Consider the following 22285-nt stretch of genomic DNA (forward strand, 5'->3'; position numbering starts at 1 on the left):
ACTTTTAAACCAATGCCCTGTTTTTTCTGTCTCATACTGGTCTAAATTATTATTTTTATTTTTTTTTACAATAGGTGTCTACATGTTTTATTCCAAGTGATATCCAACAAACATGTTTGCAGGTCTTCTTTAAAGTGCATCAATTGTACATCTGTGAAATCAGTATGTAAAGGCATAGCATTTTCTACCCATATACAACTTCAAAATTCTGCGGAGACTAGTTCAAATATCTATGTAAACTATTTTGCTTGCATTTCAGAAAAATTAGATAATCACAGTTTCAAAGAAACAAAGAAGGAAAAAAGCAATTGGAACTTTTGGCTTTTCAGCCAGAGAGAACAGAGTTTCCAATTCAAAGCATGATCACTGACCTGAAAATAAATGTAACATCAGCCCCCTGCCTGGTGTGTATGGATCTAACATTTTGCTGGCTCTAACTATATCCCACCCTGTTATTGAAAATGTCTTGAGGTGTCTGAAAATACGTCACAAAATCAATTGCACTTGGCTAGGAATAAAAACAGAAAGCACTTGGTTGGTTATAAGAGATAAAACAATGCATGCAAACTAGGCTTAGTGTATAAACGTATAAACGGCATTTAGTAATTTATATATATTGAACCTAAGCAGAATGATCAGCTAGCTATATATATATCCAAAAGTATGTGGACACACCTGATAATTATTGAGTTTTGGTATGTCTGCCCCCAAAACTCTCTTAACCCAATATACAGTAAAAAAAAAAAAAAAAAAAAAAAAAAAGTACATATAAAAATAAACCCCTTAAGCAAAGGTAAATATATATACTTAAAAGCACTGTCTTTGTCATTTAACTGTATCCTAAATTGTTCAGTGCACTAAATTAACAGATTAAAATAAACAATAGATATATGCACTTATAGCACACAGCATGGAGAAAGTTGTATTAACTTCCTTTTCAAAAAATCTGTGTAATGCCCCTGCCCATTATGTTATCCTGTTGATGATTGACATTGATTGACAAACAAAAATCACAAGCTAGAGGCAGTGATGTTGCTAAATTACAGAATATTTTGATCAGGGCCATCTTTATTCACCATGGGCTGAGGCAGGTTGAGGTCTGGACAACCACAGGCTCCACCAACACTTCCTCCTTCACGGTCTGCATTGATACTGGGTGCCAGAATATGATGTCACAGCCAAGACATTTTTTTTTTCTTTTACTCTTTTAACTTTTTGAATATCTTTAAAAATTCTAGAAGTCTTCCAGGAGGACTTGTGTGCCTCGTAGCCGGAGCCAGAGTGTTTAGAGATATGAAGAACTGTAATGGCCCCAAAGTTGATCTGGAACCAGTGCAGCAGTCCCTTCGGCCCTAATTTTGATTTTGTTTTCTGCCCTGGCTCAGACCCATCAAGCAAGTTGATCTCAAAATCTAAATTGCCTACCTAGCATTAATGGAGTAGTGTGTCATGTCACTGAATAAAAGTATTATTATCTGCAATAATAAAAGGTAGTAAAGCACCGTTATGCAATACAGAGTGTTAGCTATCTCATTCGCATACAGTTGCTTAATTACTTCCACATCCGCTTAAAATGTTTATTTTTAACTTGAGCAAGAGTTTCAAGATAAACTCTTGAAAAAAGGAGATTGCTTGATGGCTGGCGTTTAACCCCTTTGCGATCATATGTTGCGCTACATGGTAAATCAGTCTGTCTATTAACAGCCTGGACTCCCCCCTAAAGCCAGCATTGCATCGTGGAGCCCTGCTTGCTGATCACAGAGATCGGAAGGAGGAGAGTGAGAAACAACGTTTCTCTCTCTTTCCAGAAAGCAAAAAAGTAAAGAAAAGGGTGTTATTTTTATGAAATATAAAAAAAAAAAAGAAAAATAAATAAAAAATAGTTTTGTGGGGTTTTTTTTAGGAAACAAGCCCTTACATCCCATTGCCCTTGCACTACATGTTAAAAGTATAACCCCCACCCACCATTTACAACCCTCAAACCCCTTAACCCAGAAGTATTAAAAATACTACACCATAGGGATGAATGTGGCGCTCTAGAACAAAACAAAAAGGTGTATGTGGAGTATGTCTGTAATAAAGAGATGTTGCCGAACATAAATTGGGCCATTGTTCATCGAAGGCACCTACTGTATAGAAGAAATCCTAAGCAAAATTGCATTTTTTTTCTTATTTAAATTATTGTTTTGCTTGTTTCGAAAGTTTCAAACGAAGTCCATAATTTTTTCTGAAAAAAAAGGATTAATAATTTGTGGGGGTACATTAACATAGTAACATAGTAACATAGTTCATAAGGTTGAAAAAAGACCAAAGTCCATCAAGTTCAACCTATATACATATTGTGTCCCTACTGTGTTGATCCAGAGGAAGGCAAAAAACCCTTATGAAGCAGATGCCAATTGCCCCATACCAGGGGGAAAATTCCTTCCCGACTCCAAATATGGCAATCAGAATAAATCCCTGGATCAACGTTCTGTCCCTATTAATCTAATATCCATAACTTGTAATATTATTGCTTTCAAGAAACACGTCCAGGCTCCTTTTGAACTCTTTTATTGAGTTTACCATCACCACTTCCTCTGGCAGAGAGTTCCATAATCTCACCGCTCTTACTGTAAAGAACCCCCGTCTGTGCTGGTGTAGAAACCTTCTTTCCTCCAGCCGTAGAGGATGTCCCCTTGTTATAGATACAGTCCTGGGTATAAATAGGTCCTGGGAGTGATCTCTGTACTGTCCCCTTATATATTTATACATAGTTATTAAGTCCCCCCTAAGCCGTCTTTTTTCCAAACTAAATAACCCCAATTCTGATAATCTTTCTGGGTACTGTAGTCCTCCCATTCCCCTTATTACTCTGGTTGCCCGTCTTTGAACCCTCTCCAGCTCCACTATATCTTTCTTGTACACTGGTGCCCAGTACTGTACACAGTATTCCATGTGTGGTCTGACTAGTGACTTGTACAGGGGTAGAATTATTTCCTTGTCGTGGGCATCTATGCCCCTTTTGATGCACCCCATGATTTTATTTGCCTTAGCAGCAGCTGCCTGACACTGGTCGCTACAGGTAAATTTACTGTTAACTAAAACTCCTAAGTCCTTTTCCATGTCAGTCGTCCCCAGTGTTTTCCCATTTAATACATATTCCCAGCCTGGATTTTTCTTCCCCATGTGCATAACCTTACATTTATCTGTGTTGAACCTCATCTGCCACATCCCAGCCCAAGCCTCCAACCTATGCAGATCCATTTGTAATCGTGCGCTGTCCTCTATTGTGTTAACCACGTTACAGAGCTTAGTATCGTCTGCAAAGATTGATACTTTACTATGCAATCCCTCTACAAGGTCATTAATAAATATATTAAAAAGAATAGGACCCAAAACTGACCCCTGTGGTACCCCACTAGCAACAGTCACCCACTCAGAGTATGTACCATTAATAACCACCCTCTGTTTCCTATCACTGAGCCAGTTACTTACCCACATACACACATTCTCCCCCAGCCCAAGCATTCTCATTTTATGTACGAGCCTTTTATGTGGCACCGTATCAAATGCTTTGGAAAAATCAAGATATACGACATCCAGCGATTCACCCCGATCCAGTCTTGAGCTCACCTCCTCATAAAAGCTGATCAGGTTAGTTTGACAGGACCGATCCCTTGTAAACCCATGCTGATATGGAGTCATACACTTATTTTCATTGAGATACTCCAAAATAGCATCTCTTAGGAAACCCTCAAACAGTTTACACACAACAGAAGTTAAACTAACAGGCCTATAATTCCCCGGGTCACTTTTTGTCCCCTTTTTGAATATTGGCACAACATTTGCTATGCGCCAGTCCTGGGGAACAGACCCTGTCACTATAGAGTCCTTGAATATTAGAAATAGGGGTCTGTCTATTACATTACTTAACTCCCTTAGAACGCGGGGGTGAATGCCATCTGGACCTGGTGATTTGTCTATTTTGATTTTTTTTAGGCGGCACTGCACTTCTTCCTGGGTTAGACAGGCGACATGTACTGGGGCATTTATCTCATCCTGCTGTATATTACCTGGCATTTCATTTTCCTCTGTGAATACAGCAGAGAAGAATATATTTAATAGATTAGCTTTTTCCTGATCCCCGTCTATAACTTCTCCCTCATTACTTTTTAAGGGGCCAACGCTTTCATTGTTAACCTTTTTACTATTTATATAGTTAAAGAACATTTTGGGGTTTGTTTTACTCTCTTTGGCAATGAGTCTTTCTGTCTCCAATTTTGCTGCTTTTATCTGATTTTTACATATTTTATTTTTTTCCCGATAGCTTTTTAGTGCTTCCTCACTGCCTTCCTGTTTTAGTAGCTTAAATGCCTTTTTTTTGCCATTTATTACCCCCTTTACATTTTTATTTATCCACATTGGTTTTCTCTTGTTCCTGACTCTTTTATTCCCATACGGTATGTACCTTTCACAGTGAGAATTTAAGATATTCTTAAAAATCTCCCATTGAGCGTCTGTACTCTTGTTTTTGAGGACATTTTCCCAATTTACAGTGTTAAGGGCTTCTCTTAGTTGATCAAACTTTGCCCTCCTAAAGTGCATAGTTCTTGTGGCTCCTCTAAGAGTTCCCTTATTGAAGGACAAGTTATAATGCATCATATTGTGATCACTATTTCCTAGATGTCCCCTGACCTGCACATTAGTTACTCTGTCAGGTCTGTTGGTTAATATTAAGTCCAGTAGGGCGCCCCCTCTGGTCGGGTCCTGTACCATTTGGGACAGATAATTATCCTTACTTATAGTCAGAAACCGGTTTCCTTTATGAGATTCACAGGTCTCGGTTTCCCAGTTTATGTCGGGATAGTTAAAGTCCCCCATAATAACCACCTCATCGTGATTAGCTGCCTTGTTTATTTGCTTTAATAATTGATCTTCTGCTGCTTCCATTATATTTGGTGGCTTATAGCAAACCCCGATCAGTATTTTATTATTTTTCTTTCCATATATTTCTACCCATAATGACTCCACATTATCATTTCCCTCACATATATTCTCCCGCAGTGTGGCCTTTAGGCTGGACTTTACATAAAGGCAAACTCCTCCCCCTTTTCGTTTTTCCCGATCCTTCCTGAATAGACTATACCCCTGTATGTTAACCGCCCAGTCATAGCTATCATCCAACCATGTCTCTGTTATACCCACTATGTCATAATTTTCTTCAGACATTATTAACTCCAGTTCGTCAGTTTTATTGGTCAGACTTCTGGCATTAGTAAGCATACAATTTAGAGGTGTATGGTTTTTTTCCCTATGAAGCCTATCCCTATTAACTATTCTAACCCCTCCCTCTGCTCCACCCCCAGGTACATTTATAAGCCCCAGCTCTCTATCTACACTATCTTCCCCTTCTATATTGTAGTTTCCCTCCCCCCCTTTCCCTAGTTTAAACACTCCTCCACCCTTCTGACCATCTTCTCCCCAAGCACAGCTGCACCCTCCCCATTGAGGTGCAGCCCGTCCCTACCGTAGAGCCTGTATCCGACAGAGAAGTCGGCCCAGTTCTCCATGAACCCAAACCCCTCCTTCCTACACCAGCTTCTGAGCCACTTGTTTAGCTCCCTAATCTCCCGCTGCCTCTCTGGTGTGGCACGTGGTACAGGTAATATTTCAGAAAATACTACCTTGGAGGTCCTTGCCTTAAGCTTGCTACCTAAGTCCCTGAAATCATTTTTAAGGACACTCCGCCTCCCTCTCACTTTGTCATTGGTGCCAATGTGCACCATGACTGCTGGGTCTTCTCCAGCCCCTCCCAGTAATCTGTCAACCCGATCCGCGATGTGCCGAACTCGAGCGCCAGGCAGACAACACACTGTTCGGCGATCCCGGTCTTTGTGACAGATCGCCCTGTCTGTCCCCCTAATAATTGAGTCCCCCACTACCAGCACCTGTCTGGCCTGCCCTGCGCTCCTCCTTCCCTCCTTACTGGAGCAGACACCCCTCTGGTGGTCAGAGGCAGTGACTTGCTGCAGTACTGCTAACTCTGAACTAACATCCCCCTCATCTGCCAACCGGGCAAACTTGTTGGGGTGTGCTAGATCAGGACTAGCCTCCCTGGCGCTTTTCCCCCTACCCCGCCTTCTAACTGTAACCCAGCTAGCTGCCTGACTGTCCTGTACCTCCATCCCACTATCCTCCACCACCTCTACCTGCGAGAGAGCTTGCTCAGTGAGCAGCAGACTCCTCTCCAAGTTGTCAATAGATCTCAGTGTTGCCAGTTGCTCCTCCAGACTCAGGATTTGTGCTTCCAAATGAGCAACCCGCACACATCTCGCACAGCAATATGCACCCTCGAAGCGCTGCTCAAGGATTGCATACATTGAGCAAGATGTACACCTGACCGCATTGTCAAACATGGAGGACATCTTGGCAATGGGGATAGCTCCAATAACTGGCAAAAACAGACAGTAAGGCGCAAAATATATATAAATATATTATATGCAATCACAAGGATTTATACTTTACCCTCCTTCTTGCTTTTTAACTCCTTCTTTGCTTGTAACTCCTCACTTAGAGATGTCACTTAGGAGATTCGCCCCAGCTCAGGATTCGCTTGTGTGTCCAAGCTAAATGCAACTGCAAAAGCCAAGCAGAACTCACAGAGAAGGTTACTTAATTAGCAACACACCTGAAATAGCCCTTACCCTTTTGTTTTGCTTTTTTCAACAAAACTTTACACTGAACACAACACAAACAAACACAGTGCTCCCCCTTGCAATAGTAATGAATATACTCTCCTTCTTTGCTTGTAACTCCTCACTTAGAGATGTCACTTAGGAGATTCGCCCCAGCTCAGGATTCGCTTGTGTGTCCAAGCTAAATGCAACTGCAAAAGCCAAGCAGAACTCACAGAGAAGGTTACTTAATTAGCAACACACCTGAAATAGCCCTTACCCTTTTGTTTTGCTTTTTTCAACAAAACTTTACACTGAACACAACACAAACAAACACAGTGCTCCCCCTTGCAATAGTAATGAATATACTCTCCTTCTTTGCTTGTAACTCCTCACTTAGAGATGTCACTTAGGAGATTCGCCCCAGCTCAGGATTCGCTTGTGTGTCCAAGCTAAATGCAACTGCAAAAGCCAAGCAGAACTCACAGAGAAGGTTACTTAATTAGCAACACACCTGAAATAGCCCTTACCCTTTTGTTTTGCTTTTTTCAACAAAACTTTACACTGAACACAACACAAACAAACACAGTGCTCCCCCTTGCAATAGTAATGAATATACTCTCCTTCTTTGCTTGTAACTCCTCACTTAGAGATGTCACTTAGGAGATTCGCCCCAGCTCAGGATTCGCTTGTGTGTCCAAGCTAAATGCAACTGCAAAAGCCAAGCAGAACTCACAGAGAAGGTTACTTAATTAGCAACACACCTGAAATAGCCCTTACCCTTTTGTTTTGCTTTTTTCAACAAAACTTTACACTGAACACAACACAAACAAACACAGTGCTCCCCCTTGCAATAGTAATGAATATACTCTCCTTCTTTGCTTGTAACTCCTCACTTAGAGATGTCACTTAGGAGATTCGCCCCAGCTCAGGATTCGCTTGTGTGTCCAAGCTAAATGCAACTGCAAAAGCCAAGCAGAACTCACAGAGAAGGTTACTTAATTAGCAACACACCTGAAATAGCCCTTACCCTTTTGTTTTGCTTTTTTCAACAAAACTTTACACTGAACACAACACAAACAAACACAGTGCTCCCCCTTGCAATAGTAATGAATATACTCTCCTTCTTTGCTTGTAACTCCTCACTTAGAGATGTCACTTAGGAGATTCGCCCCAGCTCAGGATTCGCTTGTGTGTCCAAGCTAAATGCAACTGCAAAAGCCAAGCAGAACTCACATTGAAAACACGGTTAAGAAGAATAATGATTAAACCAACATATGGTAAAAATCTCAAAAAAAGTACGGTCTTTGGGGTACCAAAAACCTTAAATCCTGCTAATTGGCTATTGCTCCAAAGACAAGTTAATGAAACCTCCTTTTCAGATGGTCTACATCACTAAGACTTCCCCAACGAAATCATTAAATAACGTTACTGGACTGTTGCCCAAATCAAAAATGGCGGCAACGCTATTATATCCAGGTACGTCACTTCAAACGAAAACAAAAACTGTCGTTACTCCTCTTCCCTTAAAATCTCTTGGGGGTCGCTGCCCAGTCTTGGCTGGCTTCTTTCCGTTAAAGTACACACTGGTTCGTGAGCCTTCGTCGTCGGCAACTGTGGCAGGATTCGGGTTTTCTTTCGAAAGGCGAGGACATAGATACACAAAACCCTGAATAGTTGTTAAAGAGTATTTTGCTCCCGAAATATTTATTTGCATTGCATAAAAGCCAAATAAAATAGAAACCCCGTAAGCTGTCGGTCATTTTAACACAATTGTTGGAACTGGTCAACACAGCACTGTGCGGTTTTGCCAGTAGCCAATATGGTTGGGCGTGTCGTCTCTGGAGAAAAGGGGGCGTGACATAAATTGGGAGGAGCGTGTAGAGTAAGCACAGTACAGTGATGTCAGTGGAGCCAACGAGCGGGGCGGGTTTATGCAAAGGTTTGAGGAGGTGGAGGAGGAAGACGCGTCATAACGAGAGATTAAAAAAAGAGTCTGGATAGGGGGCGGGAGATGTATTATTGAGGGGCAACCGACGCGGCGCAACTCATAACGTCACCGAGCGGAGGGCCGCGCGCACTTATTCAGGGTAGGGGGAAGTCTGTCCAGCAAAGAGTGCGCGCGCGCCCTGGGAAGCGAGATTCGGTCACGGAGGAGGCGAGTTGACTGTGTATATACATTATGTACTGTGTATGTATACCCGTGTGCGCATATCTAATGAAGGGGGGAGGGGAATGGGGCTACCGTATGTATATTATTAATGTATTGACTAATGGGTAGCTTATGTGCATGCCGGTTTCATTACGTGAGAAGGAAGAGGCTCGTGTACTTGGTGGGGGTGTAGGCTGTGGGCCTGAGGTACGATGGCAGCCCTTGTATGTATGTATGTGTGTATATAAAACGGTAGGGAGGGTGTGTGTCTGGATATGTGTTTATCCGTGTACTAAGGCCAGCTAATAAGTGTTTTTATGCGTGTCTGCTGTGCGTTGAGGTAAGTAGAGCGCTAATACAGAGCACAATACACTGTGTAATAAGGCCCTATCCATTCAGCTCAGCTTCCGATTCGTAATCGTGGTGTGCAGCTTCCTCTGTGCTGTAAATATATATCGTGTAATGTATGTGCTTGCTATAGGCGATAAGCTAACTGCATGTATTTACCGTGTGCCCATCCTATGCTATCAGAAGGCAAGGAAGTGCATGCTGCTGCTGCCTTTGTTTCATCTGCCCCCGTGTGTCTATCTCTCTGCCTTCAGGGTTTATCGGTCTCTCCATAGTATACAGAGGCTTGATGTGGTTGTAAACATGCCTGCTATTACATGCGTGTGTACACACCAGCGCGTGTTTGCACTGCCACATTTTTTCTAATTTCAGTTCTCTGAAAACCACTTATTTCCTGCCTTGATGTTTGAGCTCTTATGGTGATCGCCCCCCTCCCCCGTGACTTAACCTAAGCTATATAGAAACCGTGTAGGACCTCTTAATGTACAGCTGCGTACGTCCCCTGTTATAACATGTAATGTTTTACTAGGATGTCAATGTTTACTTTCCTCCCTTCTGTTTTCTACAGCATTAGAGAACCCAGATGTTGTACTTGTAACAATGTAACAGCAAGCTATTGTAGCAAATCGTTTCAAAAGTGGTTATTCTTAACGACCAAGCAACATACGTGGCCGTGCCTATTAACGTGTTCCGTGACCCCTCTAACCACTTGATAGGTGCAGCCCTCGTGGAGTTTGCAACCTGGATATTCCTAATTCACTACATCACATAGTCCATTTTCAAGAGTAGGGCTTTTGAGGTTTTGAATATTATTTCTATATATTTTTATATATTCTGTATGCTTTTTGTGTATACGTGAAGTTTGCCCTTGTTTATAGCTCCGACTGTCCTGTCCCTACGGCCCTTCGTTAGTAAAGCGGTTCCGTTGCATTTGCGATGATCCATACATTCACTGTTTACAAGGAAGCACTAAGAGAAAGCCTTGTTGTGTTTATGTAGCCAGCCTGAAAGAAGTGTGATTTACACGCAAATAGATCAATTATACTGCAAAAGAACTGGGCCCTTTATTATGGAAATAGTCATTGTTTTTAAAATGTAGAATCTGCCATTAAAGCGAGCCTGTTGAGAAGATGACATGTTCCGCCATGATGGGTATGTTTTGTGGAAATGATTGTAGTGTTCAGGATTGCTTGTGTTCAGGTCTGGATACACCATAGCAGGCGTTTTGTTTGGATGTAACTTTTTGTGCTGTTTCATGTCAATGGATGACTCTAGTCTTGTATCATTAAAATAATGAACCTCAATTGACTCTTAAAGTCTGCATCAATTTATCATGGGCAAACTATAGGGCTCTTGCGGTTTGTTTCCTAACCCCTTTGGCACCGTTTAGTTAACATCCTGTTTCTTTGGGGGGATTGGTTCCTTTAAGCGCTGTTTAGAGCCGAAGGCAGCTGCCTATTTCAGCCTTATGGCGGAGGTTGACCCGATCGCTATGCTTTCAATTTGTTGTGCAATCATGCACGCTGCAGCCTGCTTAATGCGACTGTTATGGGTTTACCTACAGGCAGATTTTCTTTCTTTCATTTTCAAAGTAGTCTGTTAGGTTAGTACACTCATACATGGGTGGCGAAGGCCTAGAGATGTCAAGCAGGTGGTGGTGGGTTCTAAGGATTAGAACATGCTGAAACTCATATACTTTGCTCCTTTGCGAGGTTCATATATAGCATGTTGGGTGTTTTTAGGTAAGGGAGTTGTGTTTTGGGCTCAGTCACTATTCATTATGAAGGGCAAACCCTGTTTATCCAACAAGAGCTGTGTTGGCCCTGCATAATGCATCGTCCAATCTGTGAGGTTACTGACAATATCTCCTCGATCTAAGTATGTGTTATACAGGGCTAGCCAGACAATTCAATGAGCAGAACTTGCTGGGCTTGGCTGTTAAGGCAACTCTCATACCAATTTTAGTGAATAATAGCTTCCAAAATATCTCACTAGTGAATATGGTATGATGATCGCATACAGGTATTGTATATATTTACTGAATGTGTAGGACAAATCTGAACAACATTCATGTTTTGACCAGCTATAGTCTTGGATGCAAGAAGGAGCAGACCATTTCAACAGTAAATTACGTATTGAACTGTGTGTGTATATCTATATATCTCTCTGATATTTTCCATGAATTTAAAAGTCTGTTTTGCATAAAATCCATGGACGTTGTGTACAATAGCCGATTTCGCGCTTTACCTGTGATGTATACATTATATGCAGTCTTAATTGCTCATATCATCACGCCTCCCCCATTCACAATGCTGCAGCTCCACAGACTCACGCCTCTAAAATGTGTTGGATACGCTCCAGTGAATCATTTGCACGCATAGTTGCCTTCTGTAGCTCTTAAACTTGTTAGTGTTATCCCATCCATATAGTTACATGTTTTCTAGAACCCTAGGGGTCATCACTCCCAAGACATTTTTGTCTTACATGAAAGGGAACCCATGGTCTTTTGAATGCACATAATATACATGTTATATTTCTGTGGAAAAAGTTGCAAAATAGCAACTTTCTTGCAACGTAGTAGCCTGTTGGCAGTGGGAGAACATTGTTCTTGATCGCGGCCTGTGTGGTGGAGCAGTTATGCTGTGGCTTAATGTATGTCGTTTCTGACATCTGCTGATGCTAGTGCTGCCCCTTAGTGTCTGAAGTCCAGCTCGAAAGACAACACGGGACTGTATTGACCACTGAAAGCACTCCATTTAAATCCCACTGGGGAGTCGGGGGCTGAGCAACACAATGAAATCCCGTATGCATGTTTCATGCTCTTCTGCTTCAACACAAACCTACGTGGTGCATGTTGCCAGATACCCAACTGACAACATAGATAAAAGCTTTGGAACCGGGCCCTGCTTATGTCGTGTATCCATTTGTTTATCAAGTTTACTTTTCTTATACCCTTTTAATTATAGGTATTGTAAAAAGCACTGTGTATAGTAAACGCTATGTAAATAAAATACAACAAATGCCCCATGCAGAAAAAGTAGGACTTGCGTCTTAATTTGGATTCTAACCATCTCTTTTGATTTTTTAAAGTGTGGTCAGTTCAATGTGAAACTAGTGGGGGTTTTTTTTGTTTTTTTTATACAGTAACTTACTATAACATTGAATTTTATTTAACATTCCAGCAAAATAATTTTATCGGCAGACTGAAATGTTTTAGATTCTTTAGGAACTGCTCTGCAGGTTTGGCTTGGAAGGTGTCACTGTGGAAGGCTTTTTTTTGTATACAGAAAAGTGTAGTATATCTAATTCTCGTGTTTGCAGGTGTTAATTGAAATAAATAAAAAGTGCTACATTTGTACAATACTTCCCTAATGACCGCAGCAGCCCAAAAGACACTCTTCCTCAGGGTGTAAATATACAGATGAACAAATGGTTGGGGCGCAGGTACATGTAAGGGAAAAAATGAAATATAGTGTGAAAAGTATAAATGCTAATTTAAATAAGCGATGTTGTGATTGCACTCGCAAACGGATAAGATGCTTCAAGCCCATCAAAATATGTTGAAAAAGTGTCTAATTAGTCTTCATATAGAATCTATAAAAACAAAACTGAAAATAGTGCAGTATCTTCAATAAAAGCAATTGTGGCTAATAAGAATGCACTCGCAGTTTGTCCATGCACAAAGTGCATATAAAAGCGTATGTCCCGGGACGTTCCTTCGATCGAGTTCTGGTGGACTTTTAAATCTTACGCTTTTATATGCACTTTGTGCATGGACAAACTGCGAGTGCATTCTTATTAGCCACAATTGCTTTTATTGAAGATACTGCACTATTTTCAGTTTTCTTTTTATAGATTCTATATGAAGACTAATTAGACACTTTTTCAACATACTTTGATGGGCTTGAAGCATCTTATCCGTTTGAGTGCAATCACAACATCGCTTATTTAAATTAGCATTTATACTTTTCACACTTTCATTTTTTCCCTTACATGTACCTGCGCCCCAACCATTTGTTCATCTTTTTTTTTCTTGTATAACCTGTCTTGTTTCTGCAGAGCTGTGAGACAGAGCAAAATTTCCCACCGTGGGCAAGCTGGTTAACGCGTCACGCAAGGAGCTAGTGTGTTATGTGCTGGATGGTTAGTCCTTTTCTGCTTGTATAAGGAAGTTTAGAAATCTACATTGTGCCCTTTTTGGTATGATTTAAGCCGCAAACTGGCAGTGAGGTTTATTCACAGAAGAATCCAGTGGCAGGGTAGCTGTGGTTTCATCTCACTGCTTTCACTTTATATTTTGAAGGACCAGCCCCAGTGAGCTTCTGCTCCATTTTCATAAAACATATATATTTAAATCGGTGATCTGAGCATTAAATTGGACCAGCTTAACCATTCTCTAGAGAAATTTACCGATTTGGTCTTTTTTTTTTTTTTTTTATATATATAATGCATAGTTAATTTATGGAGTTACAAGAACAACTCTTGCCAACACCTGTTTTAGTGAATAAACCCCACTGTTTTAATGTGAGGATATACCAACCAAACTCCATCTGGATGGGAATGTTTAGGACCTCTTTACTTGTATGGTGATCTTTTAGCTACGATGATCAAACCAGCGGTCCCTGGGACCTCCGTTCATCCTTGATTGACAGCTAGAGGCACATCTGTTCCTTAGCTCAAATTAGACATACAACTGATATACATCTCTCATGCAGGTAACCTCCTTATACTTCTATGCTGTTTAGGAGTCAAGGTTAGCCAGTCCATCCATTCAGAGGTTTATTAAGTGTGACACGGGCCAGGTCTCCTTGTACCATACAGAACTCTTTCTCCCAATAGCCATCAGCAGGGTCCAATGAACACTTTTTTTTTTTTTGCCTGTAAGAGAAATAATGCTGTGTAACTGATGTATTTAGTACACCTGTATCTGCAAAATATGAATAAAAATTGTATCATGCTTTCTTTTCTGAGAAACTGGATTTAATGGCATTGAATGGTTTTGAACCGCATTACTTTAAAACGTGGTGTAAAAAAAGTTCACAGTTTAATTTAAAATTCTGTTTTGTGAAGCATATGCTGTAGTTGATTTGTTAAACAAGTTTAAATTGTAGAAATAGCATATGTGCTACTGCTGCACGTGCCATTTGTGTGCCCCAAGGGTAACTGCATAATTCAGAGTCCTGGTGTCTCCGATCTGTTTCTCCTTTTTCTTTGTTACCCGCTGCTTTAGACGGGTAATCTAATAGGCTTCTTGTGGACAGGTGTGAAGCCATCGCTATTGTGTGGGCAGGTAACCGCATTGTGTAATGCTCTAATGCAACCATCCCACCTAGACAGGGACCTCTGCCGTGCAAATAACCTTCATGCCTTCCGACTACTGTAGAGTTTTTGCTAAGTTGACTTATGTTTAGACAATAGATTGCCTTCTGAGCGGGATACTCCTGGGGGGGGGGTCTTTGCAGGGGCTGTTTACCTGTTTGTGTGCCTATGTGTGCGCTTTTATGTGAGCAGTTACTCCTGTTTCCAGGATCCTCCCTATTAACTTTCAGTGAGGTGGAAAGATTGTTTTCCAGAACTAGATCATTTGTTGGTCCTGCCTGTCTTGCCACATCTTGGCTTTGTTGAGATTAAACAATTGCTTTTTAAAGCAAATAACTCCAGAGCAGTTACCCGTGAGGAAACTGCATGGCTAGTTCAGTTTTGCTTAAGGTACAATATATGGCAAGGATAGTTTCCCTTTAAATAAAACTCTGTGGGTATGGTTACCGTTGGACGCACGTAGGATTAAGTGCAGTTACACCTAAAACTCACTTTTGGAGTATTAGACAAAGTAGTACGCTGCTTTCAGTTCATTATTTATACATGTTCCGTGATTCTCTTGGCTGGATTGCAAGTATACGCTGTATGTAGCTGGCTCATATTATTTCTTCCATTCACCTCAAATGGAATCTCGATTTCCTGAGAGAGTCTGGAAGTGTTCTGAGACTTCCTGCTGGCATGTTTAGGGTGGAAAGTATGCTGCCCCCCCCCCCCCCCCCCCCCACACACAAGATTTGTGAGAGATTAAATGTTATGAACGGCAATAACAATTTTATTAAATGGATATATCCACGTGGTGCTAAATTCACGATCGAGTAAAGAAGCTTCCCGTTCGGTCCTGGCGAGAGCCTTGTATCCATACACCTGCGTGCTTTGAACTTCATTGTGGAAATCTGTGAGCCGTTTCTGAAGTGGCATATTTCAGTGTCTCGTGGTACAGCGCTGAGGAATATGATGGCATTGTATAAATACACTCAAAACCCGTTCTCCCGAGACTGCAGATGATTGCTTGGGGTCTGGGTGCTCACAGCAGTCCCCACACAGGAAGGGCTCTGAGGGAAGCATCTAGAACAGGGGTGTCCAGGCTGCGGGAGATGTAGTCCTGCAGCAGCTTGAGTGCCGCAGCTTGGACACCCCTGATCTAGAAAACGTTTCACAGAAATGTCCTGACAAACCTTGATGACCATTTATTTCCATCCACTTTTATTTGTGACAATTGTAAGTTTCTTGGGGATTTAGTGTGTGTGTGTGTGTGTGTGTGTGTATGTATAATCAATAATGCTAAGACTGTTCTACTCCTCGTGCACTAAAAATAACCCACGATTAAAGCCATAGATATAATCTGAATGCGCTCTGGTACTGCACATAAGTAAAGCCAGACATTCTGTAGAGCGACAAGGTACATATATTTGTTTCAGAATAGGCACTTTGCATTTCCCAGCGAAGTCCTTTTGATACAAGCATCTGATGTAGATGCCGCTGTCATCGGTAGAGGTCCCTGGCCGCACGTCTGTCTCCACTCGCGCTCTTAAAGCTGCCGCCATAACTTTGGGGGATTTTATTTTTTTATTTTTTTTTTATTTTTTTTTTAAAGATCCAGCTCGCTGCATTTGAAATGAGCTCGTTCACTGTCCTTTGTTTCAGTAGTAGCTGAATTTAAATATGTTTGATGCATTTTCTTTCAGGGGGAAAGAAAAGGGAAATGCAAACAGCTTTGGGGGTTTCAAAGGGCATGAATTGGTGTTTGCATAACGCAATTTGTATTTAAAAGGAGTTCACGTAGCGCTCCGGCTTTGACATGCAAATTGTGCTGGAAATTCAATTTAGGTAACTTTGATGAGAATGCTGTGCTAGCCGTTATTTCTTGCAAGCTGCCAACGCAGTGCCGTGGAACCTACGATGTGATGCTTTTATTTCCCGCGTACATGCAGAATCCATTTGTGCCACGAAAACAAAGCCCGATTGCACTCTTTCGAGAAGTGAAGCAGATTTTACATGAACTCCATGTTGCGCATGAGACTTGTTTATCCTGGCACACTATATAACATTATAACAAACACAACAGCGCTGAACGGAAACTTTTTTTTCTTTGAGAGGCATGTTAATTCTGTTGAAAGCGGCACTGTATAATGTATAGGTAAATCGTGATGACCTTTAAGATCTCACTGCATTAACCATGTTGTATACCAGACAAACCTGGCTGTTCTTGCAAAAAAAAAAAAAGCATTTATTTGAGGTTTTGGGAAAAATCCAAGGTTTGTTCATGGGGGTGTTACAAATTTCACATTCTCTTTCCCATGAGTTACTATTGTGTCCCATCACCAGAGCCTGCGTTTCACTGTTCCTTGCATGGGCCTGACTGCCCTGTTCTGCCAGAAAGTATTTAATTTAGCTTTTATTAGATCAGGCATGACTTTATTTGCTTCCGGTGGCAGTGCTGCAAATCACAGCATCTCTTCCCTGCACTGGCTAGAGAATTGGCTGGGCTTTACACAGATGAACCCGCTGGAAATGAAGCCCTGCTATGTATAAATAACATGGCGTTTTTTTTTTTTTATATAGCCCTGGCAGAATCTGTAGCGCTTTTACTACAGAGTCAGTTAAACAATTTCAAATCACACACAGTCACAGACTGGCCCCCTGCTCTGATGAGCTTACAATCTAGTCCATACGCTATACAAACTAATGCCCTGGTTTGTGTGTGTTTCTCCTTAAATAACTCCTGCCTTTAAATACCCCAGTCCTTCCTGAACACAGTCCCTACACTGAGTCCCAATGCTCCCTAGAATTACATGTAAACCTCCGGCCTACAGAGCCCATAACCCCAGCTCCCCTGTATCTACATTTGCATAATGTTTAAATGTAAATGGTTGGTCAAATGCATCGTTGTCCATGGAAGATTGATGCCTAATAAAATGATATAAGCATTTTGTGTATGGAACCCATTTAGGCATCCGAGCAACAGTCATGCGTGTCGGGGACTCCACGTTACCACTGATCGTTCATATATGTTCCCGCTGCCGTTCATCTATCCTTGCCACTTTCTGACTTTAAAGCAGGAGCGTGGCTTGTGTAGGGGTTTGGAGGTACATCTTCAGCATGGCTTTTCTTTTAGTTCCCTTTAGCTCTGCCCCCTGCGTAAGTGTTAATGTCCAAGCCGTTGGGCTTCGAGTCACTGTATATTTCTTTATTTGTTTCTGTTCTCAGCGAAGAAACCTTCTCAAAAGTTTAAGGTGAAGAAAAGCTTCAGCAAAAGGAAGCCGTGTAGGGAATCGGTATTTTAAGGCCGTGTTACAAGCGCTGGCACAAAGCTTTGAACAGAGTTCAGCAAGTGTTCGGATAATGCAGGAGGCTCCCTGAGGGGACGGGGTACAGTAACCATTCCAAAAATGAGGAATCGACACTTACTGAGATGTGTCTCTGGCCACTGCTTGTGTCATACTCTGGAAGCAGCGCATGGGCAGACACGGATTACTGGGCCCGTGACGTTCTCTCCTCCCCACCCTGAATATGAAATCGGCAACGTCTATTGAATGGTTAAATTGCGAGAAGTTACATACTCTTCTGTGTGTGTGTTTTTATCTGTAAACACCTTTACGTTTAATGTATAGTTTATAGAACTGTGCAATTGTAGTGTTTGGGACAGGATCTTACATTGAGAAGTTGCTGAGGAACAATAAGAAGCCAAGAATCGCGTTCCTTATTTCTAATCCAATAAATCTTATCTGCAATGTATTGAAGTCAGTCCTGTGAACCTTTTGGCTCTATATGACTTGGTTCTCGATAGAGCTTACGCTTGCTTCTTGATTGCTGGGCCCAGTTTGGCACAGATTGATGCCATTTCATTTTATAAGAATGCGTGTATGTAATATGGTAGTGTTTGCTGTCGCGTGTACATGTAGTTCAGCAGAACTATATTTGCTGCCATTGCAGTATACATTTTTACAGTGTACCATGGTAAATTTTGACTTGGGGATTACCATTAGGGTTTTTTTTTTTACTTGTATATGGATGTTGATTGAAATGAGTACTTTTTAAAATGTATTGCCCTTTCTATCTTTCAGAACGAAGATAGTCCCAGTCCTAAGAGACAAAGACTATCTAATTCAGTCTTTGATTACACAGCGGCGTCGTCTGCCCCATCGCCTCCAATGCGACCATGGGAGATGACTTCAAATAGGCGGCCTCCGTCGGCTCGGCCCAACCAACACCACTTCTCAGGAGAACGTTGCAACACTCCTGCCCGCAACAGAAGAAGGTAGCAGACCCTCCTATTTCACATATTGGCTCGTAATGTTAGCTTGTATTTTAAATGTCTCTGCATTTCCTCCTTGTCTATTGCTCCTCTTTTCTGAGTTTTCTTTGTCTGCTTTAGTCCTCCTGTAAGACGTCAAAGAGGCAGGCGGGATAGGTTGACGCGCCACAATTCCATAAGCCAAGATGAAAACTACCACCATCTCTCGTATGGCCAGCAACAGGCAGTAGAGGAACCCAGAGCCTTCCACCCACCGAATGTATCCCCTCGCATGCTACACCCGGCAGCACATCCTCCACAACAAAACGCTGTAATGGTTGACATTCACGAACAGGTATAATTGGTATGGCTGTATCTATTCAGTTGACGTAGGTTATAGCCAGCCTAAGCGTAGTATACTCACCTAAAGTCTGTGCTTATATAGGCACGCGTTATTGTATGTAGGAAAATATCAACGGTGTTTACTTATCCAGAAATTGCTAGGATCCCCATGTTAGAGAAACTCACTGTGCTTTGTTGTAAATAGTACTTGGGTATCTATATAACTTTGTTCAATAGTACATCCTGTGGCAGTTAGGAGGTTAACTTTCCATATGTTCAAAGGACTTTTAAGCAGAATTGTAGTTTATCTTAAATGTTGGTTTTCTTTTTCATGAGATACATTTGAATATTCTTCCTTTTTCTAGATCCATCAGGGCACAGTGCCAGTTTCTTACACGGTTACCACAGTAGCACCACATGGGATCCCGCTTTGTACCGGCCAGCACATCCCTGCATGTAGCACACAACAGGTTCCTGGCTGTTCTGTGGTCTTCAGTGGACAGCACTTACCGGTCTGCAGCGTTCCTCCCCCTGTAAGCAAACGCTTATTATTTTTTTTTTTTTTTCCTTAAGTGCTTTATTCTGTAATAACAAAATACATTTTGCAAGTAGACATGTAGATACTGTGGCATTTATGCAAAGCGTGTCTCCAGTGTTATGTACTTCTAGAGTCGCACACATGCTCAGTCTTATTGTGTAGGAACCCCTATTGTTCAGAGCAATTCTACTTTTTTTACAGGGGTCAGCAATAACGGCAATAGCATACATAAATGTTTTGCGAAAGAAAAGCCTTAAATGCGCTCTTCCGAGCACGGAATAACAAATACTTAATGGCATATTTAAGTCTATTAGGCTGTTCCGTGGCCTGCTGGAACGCCACTTCTCTGCTTTTTAAGTATAATTGTGTGTGTTTGTTTTGTTTTTTCTTTCCCAGATGCTGCAAGCTTGCTCAGTTCAACATTTACCTGTACCCTATGCTGCTTTCCCTCCACTCATTTCCAGTGATCCATTCCTTTTACATCCACCTCACCTTTCTCCACATCATCACGCTCACTTGCCTCCACCAGGCCAGTTTGTTCCCTTCCAGACTCAACAGTCTCGTTCGGTAAGCAAAGTCCTATTGCGTTCAGGCTAGCATTTGCTGTCTTGTCTTTCAGGTGCTATATTTCTTTAGGTGTTTTTGTAGTTTGTTTATGCTTATGTTGGCGTAAAGGTGTACAGGGAGCATAAAATCGAAATACCTCTTGTGGAGATAGATTCTCTTCCTAAATTACTTGGCCCCAGTTTTTTTTTTTGTTTTGTATATGGTTAAATTTTTACAGTGAATAGGATCCTAAGTGCTCTGTGTATGTAACATGTTTAATCCATAAACCGTTTTTAAGCACATGAATTGCAGTCAAATTTGTATGTGTGAAGAGTGTGCGCTAAATGGTCCTAGGCCACCCCAGTGCCTTATAATCTAAAGAAAAATACTGTTCCCTTCTAAAGGATGCAATTTGTATTTGTTTTCAGAATTTTGAAACTTTGTGCACAGGTGTGCTTTTAAATCCCTGTTGTGACATTCTATTGTGTTTTTTTTTTTTTTTTTTTGTAGCCTCTGCAGAGGATAGAGAATGAAGTGGAGTTGTTGGGGGAGCATCTACCTGTGGGTGGCTTTACGTACCCTCCACCTGCACATGCTCCAACACTGCAACCCTCGGCTCCGTTACAGTTCATAACGCATGATCCTTTGCATCAGGAGGTTTCATTTGGTGTAGTAAGTATTCTAAAGTTACGTGATGCAAGACAGACTCCCGGCATCTATCTGTGTGTGAGGCTCTCACTGCAAAATATCCCCCCCCCCCCCCCCCCCCCGGTCATATGTACAGATTTATCTATGGCCGCAGTTACGTTGACCAGAAGAGTCGAATTTAGCGTGCTCCCTGTGTACACAGCAGCTGCATAGTTAAATCATTGTTCTTGGTCAAATTGCTGCTATGTGAACCAACACAAACCAACTGGTCCTGTTTAACCTCCTGCGCTCTAACGCATCATATTTACAGTAATTGCCTGCTCCCCCCCCTCAAATGTTTTGCATTTCTTCTGAGGGTGATTGAAAAAAATGAATCTGCAGTCATTAATGTTGTGTTGACAAGCTTAAGGTTGTAGTGCAATATTGGCTTATTTTTTTTTTTTTTTTATTACCCCCTCCCACCCTTTTCTGGCTTTTAATGTTTTTTTTGTTTTTGTTCTCTTTATTACAGCCATATCCCCCATTTATGCCTCGAAGAGTAACCGGTCGCAATCGATATCGCTCACAGCATCCGATTCCACCACCACCTTATCACCCAAGCCTTTTACCTTATGTTCTGTAAGTGCTTTTGTTACTATGACTTTAGCAGAGGTGTTTTTTTGTTTGTTTAATCCTAACTAATAACAGACATCTATGTTCTTTCCTTAATACATGGCACAAGTCTCTCTTTTGTAGGACAAAACTGTTGCCTGTTGGCTAATTTAGTGTAGATTATTGCCAGAAGGCAGAGGTTTAAATATTGTGCACTTGTAGCATAAGCAAATAATAATGCTTTTGTTTCAGTCAAAAATCTTGTGGTTTGAGAGCTGCCAAGATGCTTCATATGCATTAACTAGTCTAAGGGGGAGGATGCTTTTTACGGTGTTATCCGGGTTAGTTTGAAGTTGAACTGTTTTTCCCCAGTACACATTTTGTTTAAATATGTTGTGCCACCAGCCACCGGAGGGAGCCATCCAGCAAGTTATGAAACTAGTCTCCCAACACTATTCCAGAGCAACACAGTTCGAGTCAGTGCCATAGACCATTTTTAATTTGATGATTTAGACCTTTAATCTGCTATTGTTGCTTTTGTCAATGTACGTTTAAACGTCTGTATATAAATAGGTTAATAGTGGGCCATGTTCCGATGCCAAAAGCAGTTTTAAACAGCTTAGATTAGGCACGCCCTTTTTCTTGTATATGAGTGCATTTTGTTTTCTTGAATAAAAGATATAATCATGTTGTATAAAGGTTTTCTTTGTCATGAACCCGAAACAACCTCGGATGATAAAACCTTTGGCTTTTTTCTTTTCTTTAGATCAATGCTTCCAGTCCCTCAAACAGTAGGACCAGCCTTCAGCTTTGAGTTGGATGTAGAAGATGGGGAGGTGGAAAACTATGAGGTTGGTGTATGTATTCTTAAGATCCATTTTTGTTATCTAGAGAAGCATGCATTAACTAAT

The 22285-nt window shown here is 41.4% G+C and overlaps 1 protein-coding gene across 2 annotated transcripts in view; it reads left to right on the forward strand.

The window, feature by feature from the left end:
• Window positions 1-22285, forward strand: part of LOC149285073 (E3 ubiquitin-protein ligase RNF38-like) — a 33542-nt gene that overhangs the window by 9461 nt on the left and 1796 nt on the right. Inside the window, exons 1-8 of one of the 2 annotated variants that reach the window (XM_089495832.1) lie at window positions 8839-8847; window positions 18540-18733; window positions 18851-19064; window positions 19417-19584; window positions 19986-20156; window positions 20646-20807; window positions 21295-21401; window positions 22141-22225. In XM_089495832.1, the coding sequence (XP_089351958.1) occupies window positions 8839-8847; window positions 18540-18733; window positions 18851-19064; window positions 19417-19584; window positions 19986-20156; window positions 20646-20807; window positions 21295-21401; window positions 22141-22225 (1110 nt within the window). Of the gene's footprint in view, window positions 1-8838; window positions 8848-18539; window positions 18734-18850; window positions 19065-19416; window positions 19585-19985; window positions 20157-20645; window positions 20808-21294; window positions 21402-22140; window positions 22226-22285 lie in introns of those variants that run through there. The other variant, XM_089495833.1, reaches the window with a different exon arrangement.

This window comes from Sceloporus occidentalis, unplaced genomic scaffold (genome assembly GCF_023333645.1).
Source record: "Sceloporus occidentalis isolate IW3139 unplaced genomic scaffold, rSceOcc1.0.p SCAF_85, whole genome shotgun sequence".
NCBI lineage: Eukaryota > Metazoa > Chordata > Lepidosauria > Squamata > Phrynosomatidae > Sceloporus > Sceloporus occidentalis.